This window comes from Ranitomeya imitator, chromosome 1, assembly GCF_032444005.1.
Source record: "Ranitomeya imitator isolate aRanImi1 chromosome 1, aRanImi1.pri, whole genome shotgun sequence".
Taxonomy (NCBI): domain Eukaryota; kingdom Metazoa; phylum Chordata; class Amphibia; order Anura; family Dendrobatidae; genus Ranitomeya; species Ranitomeya imitator.
The window spans coordinates 1,141,876,470-1,141,894,200 of NC_091282.1; the positions used below are offsets into that span (position 1 = coordinate 1,141,876,470).

A 17,731-nucleotide genomic window follows, 5' to 3' on the forward strand; every position below is an offset into this window, starting at 1 on the left:
ATGGTGTATTGCTATCCTCACCTGTACTAGATGGTGTATTGCTATCCTCACCCACCTTTTCATGAAGGAATAACTGAAGAGCCTTGATTCTAAGTTTTGCTATAGTGCTTTGGTGAATCCTCAGATAGTGAAAGTATGAACACATTATCACCTCTAGCTCCCAAATCCCAGAAACCAATCGAATTGGGGTATTTCGGTTTCAAAAGTTTTGGACAAGGTATGATGAAGGTTGAGAAGATATAGTGAGTTCATTTTTGCACAATGTGGCTCCACTCAGGAAAACATTACTTTCTACAAGTTTTCTGTCAAAATTTTCTACCCTTATAGTAAAACTATATGGAGAGTACAAGGCAAAGAGAAGTACCTGTAGGAGAGGAATAGGTTAGACCACTGATGCCCAACTGTGGTCCAAGATCAGCTGAGAAATCGTTGAATAGTGTTTCAGGTAAGGGTACTCTATTTTGCCAAGTACTAGTGATGAGCGCAAGTGCTCATTACTCAAGTTTGCCTATGATAGTTGGGCTATGGACAGGGTATCATGGGTGCTTGAGTGACATGTTTGAGTCCCCGTGGCTGTTAGGCTAGGTTCACATTGCGTTAGGGCATTCCATTTAATGGATCCGTTTCAAAGCGGCACTAACGCTTATCCTAACTAACGCTATGTAACGGATCCATTAAAAAATATGGGATCAGTTCTAGCATTAGTTTCCCTGTGGTGTTTCCTTACATATTAAAAGTAAAAAAGAAAACACACAAAAGATTCCTGTAAAATGGAAATAAGGCCTAAAGAGTCGAGAGTGTTCAGCTCTTCGATAAAAAAAGATAGCAAAACTTTTTTTTTTTAAATAAGCCCTAAAGGCCGTCATAACCATTAATAACTGTTGGCTAAAAAGGTTTTAACTAATAATTACGACGACCGATTCCCCATTAATTTACATTAACTTTTGACAGATAAATTAGACCTTATTAGACTCTTCCGGTGGTTACATTTTCCTGGAATAAAATGTATTCAACATGTCTTAAAGGAAGGTCTGCAAGTCCCAAAACTAAATGGTTTACGGGAATAACCGGAAATGAAATCTACAGGAATGTAGAGAACCTAAATGATATATCTGTAATGGATGGGTTTTTCTAAAATTACTGTACATACCTTCCAGTCCAAGAGGAAAAATGAAAGCAAAATCTCCAAGTCAAGCAACATATTATCAGCATATTATTAGCAAATCAACACAGAAAATTGATGATCAAGTTAACCATAACAACATGCTAAATGATCCTGATTCGGTGCCATGTGTGAAACCCCGTGATTTTTTCATAGTGAGCGCGCCACACCGATAGAGCCCCACACAGCTAATTTGTGTGTGTCCCACACTAAGACAATGTGAAGGACAACTTAAAGTCTTTAAATATACTCCAGTTACCTGACTGAGAAAAGAAATGGGAACTTTGCCAAATATTCAGGATCATAAAGTCTAAGCAGATATTTTGGGGCGATTCTGAGGTGCAATGGTTGGAAAAATGCATAAAAATACATAATAAAATAGCAACTCTGAAAAATAGACACAAGACAAGCAATGCCATTTTTCTTTAACTAAGCATATTTGATTTGCTGTTCACTTACCGCTAACATATCAGTCATTTCTGGAGATAATCATGTCCGATATTCAAAAAGATGGAGAAACAAGTGGATGCGACCATTTATCTAGTGACATACAGTCACCATGGTCATTACTGGAAATGTCAAGGCAGCAGATCTTTATTAGACTACTTAACAACCCTAAATTTACTATGGATGGAAGATCCCCCCCATCGATAAGCAGATACTAGGATTTCAGGACTAGAAAAAAAAATGGCTATTTTTTGTTGTGTCTAGTATTGCAGCTCATCTCTGAGGTCGCGAGTAAGGTTGTGTTGCACTTTCACACCCCAAGCCATGTTTTCCTAAAATTGGCCATTCAGGGAGATTTTAAAGGTACTTGAGAAAATGAGTGAATGAATGAATGAATGAATGAATGAATGAATGACAGCTCCTTCACATCAATCTAGAATAAAATATTCGAGAGTAGCCTGATATCTTCTATGATTTATTTAATTCAGTTTCCTTAGACTGGTGCAATCCATTACTTATCGAAGATCCAAACTGGTCTGCTGGATCTGTATGTTGCTACTCTCCAGGTCAATAAAAGTCAACTAACACAGTAGATGGATAACTTCTTAAAGACTTGATGCAAGCTTGAAAGTTGCCAGTTTTTGCCCTTATTTTATTCCAAAAATGTATGAGCCTTTTTATTTAGTGCAATCTTTTATGGTCTCAGAGAGTAATAATTATCAGATCAGACTAAAGACACGTCCCCAAAGAATCCTACAAGTCACGCTCCTTTGGTAAAGACCATGAAAAATAGCACCAAATAAAAAGACCCATCTCTCTGAAAAAGTATTTTGGATTAAAAAAAAACAAACAAAAAACCCAACTGAATTAATCAGGGGAGCAGCGTAATAAAACTAGTAAAAACGGGTCACTTTTGGTTTCGTGACAGGTCATCTTTCAGTGGAGGAGATACTGCAAGTACAGAGAAACAGTGCTCTTTTTTACTAACTCAGGAGCATCTCTTCAGAGGTACATGGTGCTCTCCACATGATCTCTAAAGGATAAAAGTATCATGAAGGGACTACAGAATTTGTAAAATTAATACAACTCTCCAATATCAATCATCTAATATAAAAATAGATTACTTCTGACTTTCTAGGTTTCTTTAGTTCTCAAATCTAATCTTCAGATCAAATGTCTATGTCTTCGTAACTTTTGCAACCCTGAGGATTATCCAGATGTCTGCCCGAGAAGGTCTCACGCTAACTATCATGGTTCTGGAAGTTAGGATACTTATTGGAGATTCACACTGGGGCATCATTGTAAATGTGCTTTTATTTAGTGGAATAAACAATACTACATTGCATAGTAGGCAAATTCATTTATGTACAAAAAGTTATAAGAAATGGCTTAAAACACTGACAGACAATGTCTGCTACAACACTGCAACCCCGATCCTATTCCAGTCCATGTGGGTGAATGAGGTGTCATGCCATCATGGGGAGGCGCTATATGTACGCACCATGCTGCTCTTTCTGTAGTGCATCTTTGTCATCTTCCGGCTTTCTCTTGTCCTGACACGGGGTAGTATTATTTTGTTCCTTAACAGAGAAATCCAAAGTCTGAAAAACCAAGAAATGACCACAATTTAGAATATCTACATGGATAACGTGCACATTTTGGTTTTAAAGTTTGCGATTTGAGTTTTAGAGTGGTAGATTGCATTAACTCTACTACATTGTTATGAAGATTGATCAGATGTTTTGAAAAAAATAATAAACTCAGTACTTGCCCTGAAAATTAACAAATTTGTCCCATTAAATGTCAGCCCCGCCACAAAATGACTGCCTAAATCATTTCAGTGATCTTCTTATTAGTTCAAGAGAAAGTGTAAACGAGGACAAGGCAGCTGCTATCACTCTGTTAGGCCATGATCACACTAGCAGTATTTGCTCAGTATTTTACCTCAGTATTTGTAAGCCGAAACCAGACGTAGTGGGTGATAAATACAGAGAGAGAGGTGGAGGGAGAGCGAGTGAGAGAGGGAGGGAGAGAGAGTGAGGGGGAGAGAGGGAGGGAGAGAGAGTGAGGGGGAGAGAGGGAGGGAGAGAGAGTGAGGGGGAGGGGAGGGGGAGGGAGGGAGAGCGAGGGGGAGGAGGGGGAGAGAGTGAGGGGGAGAGAGGGAGGGAGAGAGAGTGAGGGGGAGAGAGGGAGGGAGAGAGAGTGAGGGGGAGGGGAGGGGGAGGGAGGGAGAGCGAGGGGGAGGAGGGGGAGAGAGTGAGGGGGAGAGAGGGAGGGAGAGAGTGAGGGGGAGAGAGGGAGGGAGAGAGAGTGAGGGAGAGAGAGTGAGGGGGAGGGGAGGGGAGCGGGAGGGAGGGAGAGCGAGGGAGAGGGAGGAGGGGGGTGAGGGGGAGAGAGGGAGGGGGAGGGAGAGCGAGTGGGGAGGGAGAGTGAGGGGGAGAGGAATGGATAGGGGGAGGGAGAGCGAGGGGGGAGGGAGAGTGAGGGGGAGAGGAATGGATACGGGGAATGGAGAGCAAAGAGAGGAAGGGAGAGCGGGAGGGAGGAGTTGGGAGAGGGAGAGGGAAAGTGGGAGGGAGAAAGACTGTCCACTGTAAAAAAAAATTCTCAAGTTTCACACTCACTTCCATTATGCTCGCTACATGAGTCAAGCACGTCCGAGCACTCGTGCACTTCAGTGCTTGATCATCAGTAGTCAATACTGTAAATATTGAGTCTTTGCATAAACTTCATGTATTTTCAATAAAAGTGTAAAAACATATGAAATGCTTCTAAATGTACGTCAGTAAACTATAGAAACATCAGTGTAAAATATTTAAAAACTATGAAGCAGCAAGCTTTATGAAAACCAAAATTTGAGTCAGTGTCAAAACTTTTTGCCACGACACAAATACGTTTGCTCTTTAAAATGTGCCTGCAGGGGATTGTCTACATACTGCCTGTCAGAGGCCTCTATAGAAGAATATATGTGACTTACTTCTATAGATATAGACAGAGAGCAACAGATACAGTTCTATGAAAAAGTTTGGGCACCCCTATTAATCTTAAGCTTAATGTTTTATAAAAATTGTTTTTTTTGCAACAGCTATTTCAGTTTCATATATCTAATAACTGTTGGACACAGTAATGTTTCTGCCTTGAAATGAGGTTCATTGTACTAACAGAAAATGTGCAATCTGCATTCAAACAAAATGAAGTTCAAAGCTCAATGAGGTTAGAAAACCAAAAAAAGTGCTTTAGTAAGTCAGTAAAAAGTAGGTAGGAGTATTTAAACCAAGAAAATGATAAGGGTGCCCATACTTATGCACCTGTCAAATTTTGTTTGAATGCAGATTGCACATTTTCTGTTAGTACAATAAACCTCATTTCAAGGCAGAAACTTTACTGTGTCCAACAGTTATTAGATGTATGAAACTGAAATAGCTGTTGCAGAAAAAAAACTATTTTTATAAAACATTAAGCTTAAGATTAATAGGGGTGCCCAAGTTTTTTCATAGAACTGTATATTGAAAAGTCACCAATAAATAAACCAGTGGCTTGTAAATTAAAGAAGATCCTTTATATCAAGTGACCATTCTACTACATGGATGACTATGGGCTGTGCATTATACTATATGGAGGACTATCGGCTGTGCATTATATTATATGAAGAAAATGGGCTGTGTATTATGTTAATAAGGAGGTGCATTATATCATATGGAGGACTATAGGATGCATTATATAACATTGAGGACTACTGTGGGCACATTATACTATATGAAGAACTCTAAGGGGTGCACTATTCTATATGAAGGACTATAGGGGGTGCATTATACTGTATGGGGGGGTGCATTATACTTCTGCTATGGGGCTCCCTGACATCTATGCATGCCCCTGGTTAGTATAATGGATTATTTTTTCTATACATCAAAGAACAGCTGCAGAATGGGGGACATATAACCGGATGGGGAATATGTATAGCACGATGTGGCCCAGGGTAAGGGACATATACCAGGATGGGGGATATATATCAGGATGGGGTCCAGGATAAGGGACACAACATATATCAGGATGGGGTCCAGGATAAGGGACACAACATATACCAGGATGGGGTCCAGGATAAGGGACAACATATACCAGGATGGGGTCCAGGATAAGGGACAACATATACCAGGATGGGGTCCAGGATAAGGGACAACATATACCAGGATGGGGTCCAGGATAAGGGACACAACATATACCAGGATGGGGTCCAGGATAAGGGACAACATATACCAGGATGGGGTCCAGGATAAGGGACACAACATATACCAGGATGGGGTCCAGGATAAGGGACAACATATACCAGGATGGGGTCCAGGATAAGGGACAACATATACCAGGATGGGGTCCAGGATAAGGGACACAACATATACCAGGATGGGGTCCAGGATAAGGGACACAACATATACCAGGATGGGGTCCAGGATAAGGGACACAACATATACCAGGATACTTATTTATTTACTTGCACTCAAACGCTATACCAGCCCCTTCAGTTTTAGGATCGAGATGGTCCCTCCATCTTACCCCCACTCATCAGAAAGCAAAGGTATATCCCAGTGAAAAGCCAACAATTTAAAAGAAGGAAAAAACAATTTGACTAGTTCCCTTCCGGATATAATCCCCAAAATCTGACTCCAAATTTGACATTTTGTAAAGTAGCAACAGGGAGTATAAGAAAAAGTATACATGATTATTTTCATATGATATTTTAAAGTAAAACAGATTTTGTTTTTTACCCAGAAATATATTTTGAAAGCCTGGATGTAAATATTTTATGCCGTCAAGAACTAGCAGTAGAGCACAGGACATCTGAAAGATGCAGCACATTCGTGGGGCGTTCATGTTAATAATAACCAGGTGCAGGGGAACTGGAACACTAGTTGCCAATAACCGGTTATCACGGTTGTGATCGGCCTATGTTTCCAGGACTCTTATAGCATTAACCCATTCTCTGATGCAAGCATCCGTTCTAAAGATAAAAAAGGCATATTACCCAATGAGTAACTGTAGATTTGCAGTCCTCTTTTTGTTCCTCTTCTATGTCCTTCCCATTTACAGTGGGTTCACTCGTAGTGAGGGTTAGGGACTGTAGGGTGCTCACAGTTGGTTCGTCCTTGCTTAGGACAGGAGGCTGCGTGGAATCTGTAATAAGTTGAGAATACACCAGAGAATAAGATCTTTTATCTGTAAGTCTTGTTGAAACACTAAGAGTATTTGGGAACGAATTGAAATATATCAGGATATTTGTATGATCTTTGGGTTCACACATTTTCTAACCAATGGATTTCCAATATTTTAAATCGCAATCCATGTATTGCAAAGCCCCACTGATTTCTGTGGAGAGACGACCACCAAGACCCAGCCACCAGTGAATATGAGGACCAGCACCCGCCTGTGCTGAACGGTGATACCAATTCTCCTGGAATGTGAGTTCTGGGACATCTTATCAAAGAGGAGAACCCGTTTACTAAAGCTCTACAAGTCATACCGGCTGCACGTCGTATGGATTTGTCAATATACTGTATGTGGTGTGGAGGAGGTGGATTGTACAAACCTTTAGTCTGTCCTGTGTGGTCATTTTTTATTGAATCCACTTGGTTCGTATGGTTTATTTCTTCAGAGAAAACCTGAGGAAATCATGGGAGTAAAATAAGTCTATAAAACACAGAAATAGTAGCAGCACAAACCATTCAGAGAACAAGGGTTTCCATCAGCAGAACAGCAATGGCGCTCCTTACTTTTGGCTCCTTGTCAGGACTATTGGACACATTCGGTCTTGTCAAGTTGAGTTCAATGGAAGAAACATCCATCTTCAGTTCAGTTCCGGGAGCGTCCACTCTGGCAACACCTTCAAACCTCTGCGATCTGGTCCGCGGGGAAGCAAAGGTGGAGTTTACAGGGGATCCTCTTTCCATCTGCTCTTCCGTGCCATTAGGCATTTCTCCATTCACATTAATCTTCCCGTCTACCTAAACATCCAAGCAAATGAGTGTTCAGAAAGAAAAGTCAAGGAGGAAGGAAGCAAAGGGAAGTAATCCGACACATTTTACCATGGCAAATAATTGGATAAAAGCTCGTGGCATGCAAGTGACTAGAACATGAACAAAATTTCCAGTGCGGAATGTGATCTTCTTAAAGGGATTGATCATTTTCTTTTTTGTTTAAATGCATGTACTTGGGGCTTAAACTTATTTTTGTAATTTAGTTTCAATAAACATTTTGTACCATTTTGCTTTGTTTTCCTAAACATTGAATTCTGATGTAGTCTAAGCGGTGACGTCACCGCTGTGCTTTACGGCCGGTGCTCACAGTCAGTGCGGGAAGCTGACGGCGGGGGACGTGACCAGACACCGGAATGTAAGTATGTAGTGTTTTTTTTTTTACATTTACAATGGTAACCAGGGTAAATATCGGGTTACTAAGCGCGGCCCTGCGCTTAGTAACCTGATGTTTACCCTGGTTACCCGGGGACTTCGGTCTGTGTGACAGCTCTCCAGCGACCACACAACGACTTACCAACGATCACGGCCAGGTCGTATCGCTGGTCGTGATCGTTGGTAAATCGCTAAGTATAACGGTACCTTTAGAGGAGTTCGGGGAAAAAAAAAAAGACAGATAAAGGTTACAAACTCCCTGTCATAAGTCATAGTGAGCTGGTTGATGGATTATGAGTTAATTCTTTCCACAGATAACAATAGACTGAGCAAGACAGAAGCTACAGAAGGCAAATGGAGCACTGTGTCTAATGAAACCCATTTGTAACAATAATTCTTAGCCCCAATTACACACATTTAGGTTAAAAAAAATTGTCCCAGTGATGGACAACGTCTTTAAAAAAGAAAATGGCCTGCCATTAAGGCAAAAAATATCAGGCAAATTTCAGGCCACTTCCTGATGATCATTAGGGAACAACTTGTAATTGGCACATGGTCAGAAGCTCATCTAAGCAAAGCTTGTCCTGGTAGACAGATGGCCGCCGGTACTGTGCAGAATATTTCTATTTATTTCCAACGGCTTTACGTTTTTCATCACATGACAGCATTGTTCATCGCTTTCCACCCAATAACCAGAATATATCCTAATTCTTGATTCTTTGGCATTCTGGAAGATGGACGATTCTTATCGAAAACTAGCGTATATCAAACCAATATTACCTTAAATGTCTTCAAGACCTGCTGCGTACTTCGGGGCTGGGAGTAAGGCTTGGGCGTCAGCATGGGCACGGTCTTGGAGACCACACTTTTTGTTGGAGATGTCCGACCTGCTGGTGCTTTAATAGCCGATTCGATGGTAGGAGAGATGGTGGCTTCCACGGTAGATGTGAATTTAGGAGACGGTAAAGACTGCTGCCTCAGGTATTTTAGCGGGTTGGGGTCCTCTGTAGAGGAGAGCAAGCCTGGCTCCACTGAATGGCTTCTCTCAAGAATTTTTGGCATCACTAAACGTTCAAGAACGGCTTCACTTATTGTGAATCTTTCAATGTATTTCTGCAAAATCTTGTCGGCGTCCTCTTTCGTCTTCGCATTTTTGTAGGCTTCGTGTAATTCTTTTTCCCTGCGCTCTCTGTTAGGACAAACACAACGAGGACGCAGTTTACTGACACACATGATGGCATATGTAGAAAATAAAAAATAAGAAGTCCTGCAGCCCCATCAATGTCTTACATGGAGAGCGGCGCTCTCGGCCACTGGCTCAGGAGACACATCCCTTCCACCTGTACGGAGCGGTGCTGTAGTCTGTCTGCACAGTGACTGACCGAGACACCTCTTTGCTGAGAAAAATAGTGAATGGTGGCTCCCTCATTTTCAGGAGTGGTTGGGGTTCTAAAAGACCAATTCCCTCCTAACAAAGTGATGGCATCAGTGGTGTAACTTGAAGCTCATGGGCCCCAATGCAAAATCTCAAACAGAGCCCCCCAACTATTGCAAGTATTCAATATTGTTTGTCTTGTCCTATTTGGCCCCCCAGGCTCCAGGGGCCCTGATGCGATTGCTACCCCTGCACCTATTGTGCTTACGCCCCTGGCTGGCAGATCAGTAGATAAACCATTGACTTACTACACATACCATGCACTAGTGTGGAGACTTACTTTTCCTCCACTATTTCCTTGTATGTTTTTATGCTTTTTCTCCTTTCTGAGGAGTCGCTTTCTCCGCTGAGCAGCCGTTGCATCTTTTTCCTCTCTTCTTCTTTCTTTATTAAGTCCTGTGATGCACTTCTCCTGCGGGTCTTCCATCGGGCAAGGTCCTGGAACAATGTCCAAAATTAGAGCCAGAGGAAGACAGATACATTTACATAAAAAAACATGAAAATTTACTAATTTTAGTGGATTGACGCAGTGTTGTAAAAATAATCCTTAAAGGGGTGTTCCAGAATTATAAACAAAAAATCTGTCCAAAAGGAGGTAAAATTAAAGAATTAAAAAAATGTAAATTGTGCAAAATATATATAAATGGTTTCAACCTATGTCCTACCTCCTAGGTTTTATTCAGTAGGCGTAAAATGTCAACCGACCTGCCATCACTATCAGCATGTGAAAATTAACCCTTCAGAAAGGATGTCCATCTATTAAAAGTAGCAATCCTAAAAGTCGTATGGGTGCATCATAGGTCGCCTCCCTCTCTTTGATGCGGGCTCTGGTGCTGAGCCCGCATCTTCTCTGGCACATGACGTCTGATCTGATCAGTTGTCATGTGCCACTAACAGCTGCGATCCACCCGCAGCGGATAAAATGTTAAATGACAATATGTGACAGCGACATTTAATTCACGGTCACCGAAAGCACCTCACAAACTCTGCCCATTAGCACCCCTGTCACATGATCATGGGGAGCTGATGGGTTGGCATGACAACCCGGGGTCTGCAGAAGACCACCGTGCCTGTCATTGCAGACATCCTACAGATGCAGCCCTGCGGACGGCGTCAATAGCAGATGAGCATTTCTGCTACATCCCAGCTGTGTGCAGCACAGGCAATCGGATGAGCGCAGCTTCTAGTCTCCTAATGAGACAATTGCAGCAACTAAAAAGTGTTTAAAAATGTATAAATTAAAAAAAAAAGTTAAAAAAAGTTTAAGAAAAACCCTTTTGCCCCATTCAAAATAAAACAAACAATGAAAAAAAATACACGTTTTGGTATCGATGCTTTCAGAAAACGCCCGATCTATCAAAATAGAAATTAAATTAATCTGATCGGGAAACAACATAGGGGAAAAAAAAATCAAAAACACTGCAATAACACTGCAAAAAAATGCAATAACAGGCGATCAAAACATTGTATGTACCCCAAAATACTATCAATAAAAACATCTCAGAAAATGAAAAAAATTTTAATGGATTTTTTTTTTTTTATACACATTTTGGAATTTTGTTTCACCACTTAAATAAAAAACAACAACAATACGTTTGGCATTTGTGAACTCATTTACCTGTGGAATGATAATGGCAGGTCAGTTTCAGCATTTAGTGAACATGGTTAAAAAAAAAAAAAAAAAACAAGTGTGGAATTGCGCATTTTTTTCAATTTCACCCTCCCCGGTTTCCAGTACACTATATAGTAAAATCAATGGTGTCATTCAAAAGTACAACCTGTCCCGCAAAATACAAGACCTTACATGGCCATATAGAAGGAAAAATAAAAAAAAGTTATGGCTCTGGGAAGAAGGGGAGCAAAAAAAAACATGCAAAAACGGAAAATCCCAAGGTCGTGAAGGAGTTAACAAGTCTTGCCATATGACTTAGAAAAAAAGCCAAAGCAGAATCTCTATTTGCAGACATACTGTATGTTTCGGGGTGTTACTTCTCATCAGTGCAAAGTATGAGATGTGATTTTCTGTATGAGAGGCCTCTGACTGGAGTCTAAGGGGTAACTTTCTCCTTGTGGAGAGTGGCATGCCTGATTGACTGAGGATTGCCACTTCCAATAGGTGGCACTAGAGTTCCCATCCTCTTCCTCTCTAAAGAGGCATTTTGCATATTTAATTGCATGGCCTATAAGTCTCCTTACACTGGCATGTCACTCTCCACATGGACAAACGCTATCCCTTACACACTATTCACATGTCTCGATGCACAGAGGAATATGTGAAGTGAGCTGATTTGGTAATGTAACTCTATAGCACGGATTAATATTATTCCATTTCGGAATTCTGGAAAAGCCTAAATGGCTATGGCATCATTTGTGAGCATTTTACTTTTCTATTGCTCCAATACATCTGAAATGAAAAATAAAACATATTTCCAAAATAGTTTTCATTAAAAATCTGTAAATTGTGTCCATGGCTCTTATGCAAAACTATGAATTTCCATGGTAACAGACTACGAACAAATTCTATGTAGTCAGACACTGCAGTCATATTGCCATTTATCTACTCCTTATTTTTGCTAGTGACAGTAGAATGTATATTAACGCATTTCCTTTTTGTTGTACTCAGTGCAACAGAAATCCAGCTGTTACAGGATGAAACATAAAAAATGGAGGCAGGTCCTGGAGAAGGAAAGCTTGTGTGCTATATATGTAGTGACGGGGAGTCTTGGGCCAAAACTACCTACATCCTGCCACGTGTCATCTTCCTCTTTGAGTAGATCATTAACAAATTGCAGGTGTTCTTGGTGAGCTCTGCTGTGCGGCATCATCATCCCTTCTTCCTCACACCTCATGTCCAACATGCTTATACTCCTAGCAGGACACAAAAGGAAAACACAAATCACTTAAAAAAAACAAAAACAACAACAGCAGTCATTATGTAAATGTACCACAAGATGGCGCCAAAGGACAAAGCAACATGCAGTTACAGATCAGATTAGTAATTTAGAAGTCGTCATTCCAGGGTCGCCCTGTAGGGGGAGACATTTGTTTAAAAAAAAAAAAAAGGATAACATAAGAGTATTATGTTACAAGGAGGAGATCACCATCTTGACTGTAATCAAATATTATGATTTATAGGGGACCCTACATGGACAGACCAGTCCAAATATTTTAGATTACGTAAAAGGGGTTTATTTTATGTTTCCAGGGTAAATTACAAAAACAAGGTACTGTTATATTTTTTATAACGCCCATTCATACAGATAAAAAAACTCGTATAACCTGCATGAGATTGTATCAAACCTCAAATATGAACGTACTCAAGGAATATTGGCGCATGTGAGCAGCATGAGATATGCAAAGATAAGATTACAGATTGCTTAGGACTGCAGAGTAAATAGGAGTTAAAGGGGTTGTCTGACACAAGACCTTTATGACATATCAACAGGATGTGCCATGAACGTCGTATAGATGGGTTCTACCTCCGGGACCCGCACCTATCCCCAAATCCTGAGCAGTGGCAGGAGAGGTGGCCACCATGTGCAGGCGCTCCTTGTTCACTGTTATGGGAGCTCTGAATTCAGCCAAGGTCACTTCGAGGGCCCTGTATAGGGCCAAGAGATGGACACCACATTTATTAGACATGCTGTCGCTATGCCATTATTCCTTTACCTGACAAATGAGAATACCAAAACTTTTCTTTATCCCACTATTCCATACCTGTAGAACTGCTCAAAGGGGTGGTCCGACATACAAAGGAATGTTCATCCAGAGCGCCCATTAAATGCCTTAATCTAAACCATTTTCTAATATACTTTAAATGAAAATTCCCTATATTTCCCTCACTACGCCATCTTACCGCTTTTCTATTTTTGCTACCAACTTCCTTTTTGACAACGCTTTGTTTGACAATCCCAGTGCACGCTGGGAAACTCAAATGAAGAGTCATTGGTGGGCAGAAGATGCAGTCACAGCCACTGTCCCCAGTGGCCTTGGTTTCAGGGGCTGAGCTGGTCCTGAGTAATGTGCACAATCACCGAGCAGGGCACACTGTCTGTGCACCTTATAAGACGAAAACTCGGCATTCAGAGACCAGAAGGGTGGCACTGGCTTCTGCAAGCTGGATACTTTGCCTTACAAGGCACACTGACGGTGCGCTTTTCTATGTTTTCGACTTGTTACTACTGGCAAGAGAGCGCACTGTCCCTTTACATAAAAAAAGGGATAAAAAATTATCCAAAAGACACCACTTCAAAGAAATAATTAATAAAAAACATCAATCTTTATTAGAAATATCAACATACAAATATATAGGTAGCATGAACCGTGTGTACCACGAGACATGTATGAGGTATAGAAAAAATAGGGAATCAAGTCCAGACATGTAGTGGACCAGACCAAAATTCAGGCTGCAACACAGTTCAATGATTATAGTAAGGCTCCACCAGGTCAGAAAAAAGAAAAACCTGACCGAATGGAACAGTAATTCATCAATTGATCTTACCCATGTTGCTGTAGGCCTCTATCTTATGATGCCACTGAATGCCCCGACGCGCGTTTCGCGGATGTGCTTTCTCAAGGGGAGTGCATGCTACTAATGCATTTCCTGGCTAAGTACATTGACACACCTCCAATACATTTTCAGGCTAATTAGCATGTGGCTTGATACCTCAGAAGTGGCACATTTAATTATTAGAAGATGGGCATAATGTTGTTTTACATACTATACAGCCATATATATGTATACTGTGGCCTAGCATATGGAACACCCCGCTCACAGCCTCTGTGGCCTTGCATATTGATCGCCCCGCTCAGAGCCGCTGTGGCCTATCATATGGAACGCCCCGCTCAGAGCCGCTGTGGCCTATCATATGGAACGCCCCGCTCAGAGCCGCTGTGGCCTATCATATGGAACGCCCCGCTCAGAGCCGCTGTGGCCTATCGTATGGAACGCCCCGCTCAGAGCCGCTGTGGCCTATCATATGGAACGCCCCGCTCAGAGCCGCTGTGGCCTATCATATGGAATGCCCCGCTCAAAGCCGCTGTGGCCTATCATATGGAACGCCCCGCTCAGAGCCGCTGTGGCCTATCATATGGAACGCCCCGCTCAGAGCCGCTGTGGCCTATCATATGGAACGCCCCGCTCAGAGCCGCTGTGGCCTAGCATATGGAACGCCCCGCTCAGAGCCGCTGTGGCCTAGAATATGGAACGCCCCGCTCAGAGCCGCTGTGGCCTATCATATGGAACGCCCCGCTCAGAGCCGCTGTGGCCTATCATATGGAACGCCCCGCTCAGAGCCATTGTGGCCTATCATATGGAATGCCCCGCTCAAAGCCGCTGTGGCCTATCATATGGAACGCCCCGCTCAGAGCCGCTGTGGCCTATCATATGGAACGCCCCGCTCAGAGCCTTTGTGGCCTATCATATGGAACGCCCCGCTCAGAGCCGCTGTGGCCTATCATATAGAACATGCCGCTCAGAGCTGCTGAGCTCACCCATTGGCTTCCGTGTTATCAATGTAATGTCAGCACTGCAGCCAATTCCAGATACTGGGAGAAGGCCCCGGAGAAGGAAAGTATAGCCCAGTTTGTTTGTTTTTTTATATCAAACTGGGCTGGGGAATAAAGATTCCTTGAATGTGGACAACCCCTTTAAGGCAATGCAAAAAATGTAAAGTATTGTAAAAAAAAAAAAAAAACCTGTCATCTCGTATTTAGAGCTTACCCCAACCGACATACCTGTATCGCTCTCTGTCTACCCCACACCCTGTGCTCTGTGACTACCTGCCTTGTAACCACTATACTTTGATAATGGACTGTATTAGGACCAGGTCTTCTTACCTGTATGCAGCAGAAAACTAGACCCACAAATGTTGCCTATTGCTGCCTGACACGGACCTGTCAGGAGTCATCTACGAGGAGCACCATACCTGTTCACAGGTTATGAGTAGTATTGCAACTAAGAGCGGAGAATAAATGCCACGTATGTACAGTTGTGCTCAAAAGTTCACATACCCCGTCAAAATTTTTGCTTTCTTGGCCTTTTTTCAGAGAATATGAATAACACTCTTTTTCTCCACCCATGGATAGTGGATGGGTGAAGCCATTTATTGTCAAACTACTGTGTTTACTCTTTTTAAATCATAATGACAACTCAAACCATCCAAATGACCCTGATCAAAAGTTCACGTACCCCATTTCTTAATACCGTGTATTGCCCCCTCTAACATCAATGACAGCTTGGAGTCTTTTGTGGTAGTTGTGGATGAAGTTCTTTATTTTCTCAGATGATAAAGCTGCCCTCTCTTCTTGGCAAAAAGCCTCCAGTTCTTGTAAATTCCTGGGCCATCTTGGATCGTTGTCACGTTGGAATGTCCAAGTATGTCCCATGCGCAGATTCCGGGCTGATGAGTGCGAATTTGCCTCCAGTATTTGCTGATAACGTGCTGCATTCATCTTTCCTTCAACTTTGATAAAGTTTCCTGTGCCTTTGTAGCTCACACATCCCCAAAACATCAGCGATCCACCTTCGTGCTTTACAGTAGGAATGGTGTTCCATGCATCATAGGCCTTGTTGACCTCTCTCCAAATGTAACGTTTATGGTTGTGGCCAAAAAGTCCAATTTTGGTCTCATCACTCCAAATTACCTTGTTCCAGAAGTTTTGAGGCTTGTCTCTGTGCTGTTCTGCGTATTGTAAGTGAGATACTTTGTGGCATTTCCTCAGTAATGGCTTTCTTCTGGCGACAACTATGCAGCCCATTTTTCTTCAAGTGCCTCCTAATTGTGCATTTTGAAACAGCCTCACCGCTAGTTTTCAGAGAGTGCAGTATTTCAGCTGATGTTATCTGTGGGTTTTTCTTTGCATCCCAAACAATTTTACTAGCAGTTGTGCTGACATTTTTGTTGGTCTTCTTGACCCTGGTTTTGTTTTTACAGAACCCCTGATTTTCCATTTGTTAATCACAGTTTGAACGCTGCTGACTGGCATTATCAGTTCCTTGGATATCTTTTTGTATCCTTTTCCTGTTTTATACAGTTCAACTACCTTTTCCCATAGATCCATTCACAATTCTTTTGCTTTTCCCATGACTCATAATCCAGAAACGTCAGTGGCTGCATGAAAGATGCAAGAGTCTGTCTGGATTCCAGAAACTCACTCAGCTTTATGGATGTAAGGAGAAGAACCGGATTGGGAGTACCTTTTCCGTGACGGATCCAGAACTGTCGGGGCTGTCACCTATGTTGCAAGAGTCTGTCTTGATCCCAGAAACTCACTCAGCTTTTATGCACACTCACTGATTACCAGCAAACAGGTCACAGGTGAGGATGTTACCTTTAGTAGCCAATTCAAACCCATTTGTGTCAGCTTCTGTGCAAGTTATCAGGCCAAAATCACCAGGGTATGTAAACTTTTGATCAGGGTCATTTGAATGTTTTGGGTTGTCATTATGATTTGAAATGAGAAAACACAGTAGTTTGACAATAAATGGCTTTATCCAACCACTAACCATGAGTGGAGAAAACGTTTTGGTGTTATCATTCGTATTCTCTGAAAAAAGGCCAAGAAAGCAAAAATTCTGCCAGGGTATGTAAACTTTTGAGCACAACTGTATTTTTCCTAGCTGCTTGGCACTTTCAATGGGTCACTTATGGAGGGTATAGTAGGGACTGAACAAAGAGCCCAAATCAATTCTTAAAATCCAAAAAAACATTTATTTTTTGTGTTAAGTGACTCCAGAACATTGTGGACCATTTTCCTTGCCAAGTGATGACAAAGAAGCTGCGATGTCTGGCCCACATCCCAAACCCAGTGACATTCCCTTTGACAACAGTTGGTTAAACGAGACGGCTCTCAGTCCAAATAACCCCATACACATTGCCAGCTCGTCTTCATTTGTTTGCAATGGTAGAAAAAGAGAAAGCTGTCGCCAAACACTTCCGTAAGGACAAAAAGGATTAAGACTTTTTCATCCGACATGTTGGAACCTTCTCTCCCATGACATGACCGGTCAGGAGACCCCCATACCCCCATCAGATGATTTTCATCTTATATGGCCTTCAGGCTTTCTAGAGGATCATGGAGAAGTCATACTTTTTTTTTGCCAATCTTATTGTGCAAATAAATGCAGTGCATCTTCCGGCGAATCGCACATCCGAAATGCCGTTCCTCAAATTCTGCCGCTCTGTTCTCTATGTATCAGGTCTCAGAAGTGATTTTTTTGCTCTGCCACTTACCGGTTTGTTACCTATAATGTCCTGCCATTCACACACACATGACACCAGGCCCCGA

At 42.0% G+C, this 17,731-nt stretch overlaps 1 protein-coding gene across 1 annotated transcript in view; it reads right to left on the reverse strand.

The window, feature by feature from the left end:
- The window catches only part of LIMCH1 (LIM and calponin homology domains 1), a 366,814-nt gene that overhangs the window by 50,915 nt on the left and 298,168 nt on the right, over positions 1-17,731 (reverse strand). The window contains exons 17-23 of the mRNA XM_069744541.1: positions 12,184-12,310; positions 9,723-9,880; positions 8,788-9,196; positions 7,372-7,602; positions 7,188-7,260; positions 6,627-6,775; positions 3,111-3,210 (exon numbers count right to left, since the gene is read on the reverse strand). Of these exons, the coding sequence (XP_069600642.1) occupies positions 3,111-3,210; positions 6,627-6,775; positions 7,188-7,260; positions 7,372-7,602; positions 8,788-9,196; positions 9,723-9,880; positions 12,184-12,310 (1,247 nt within the window). The remainder of the gene's footprint in view (positions 1-3,110; positions 3,211-6,626; positions 6,776-7,187; positions 7,261-7,371; positions 7,603-8,787; positions 9,197-9,722; positions 9,881-12,183; positions 12,311-17,731) is intronic.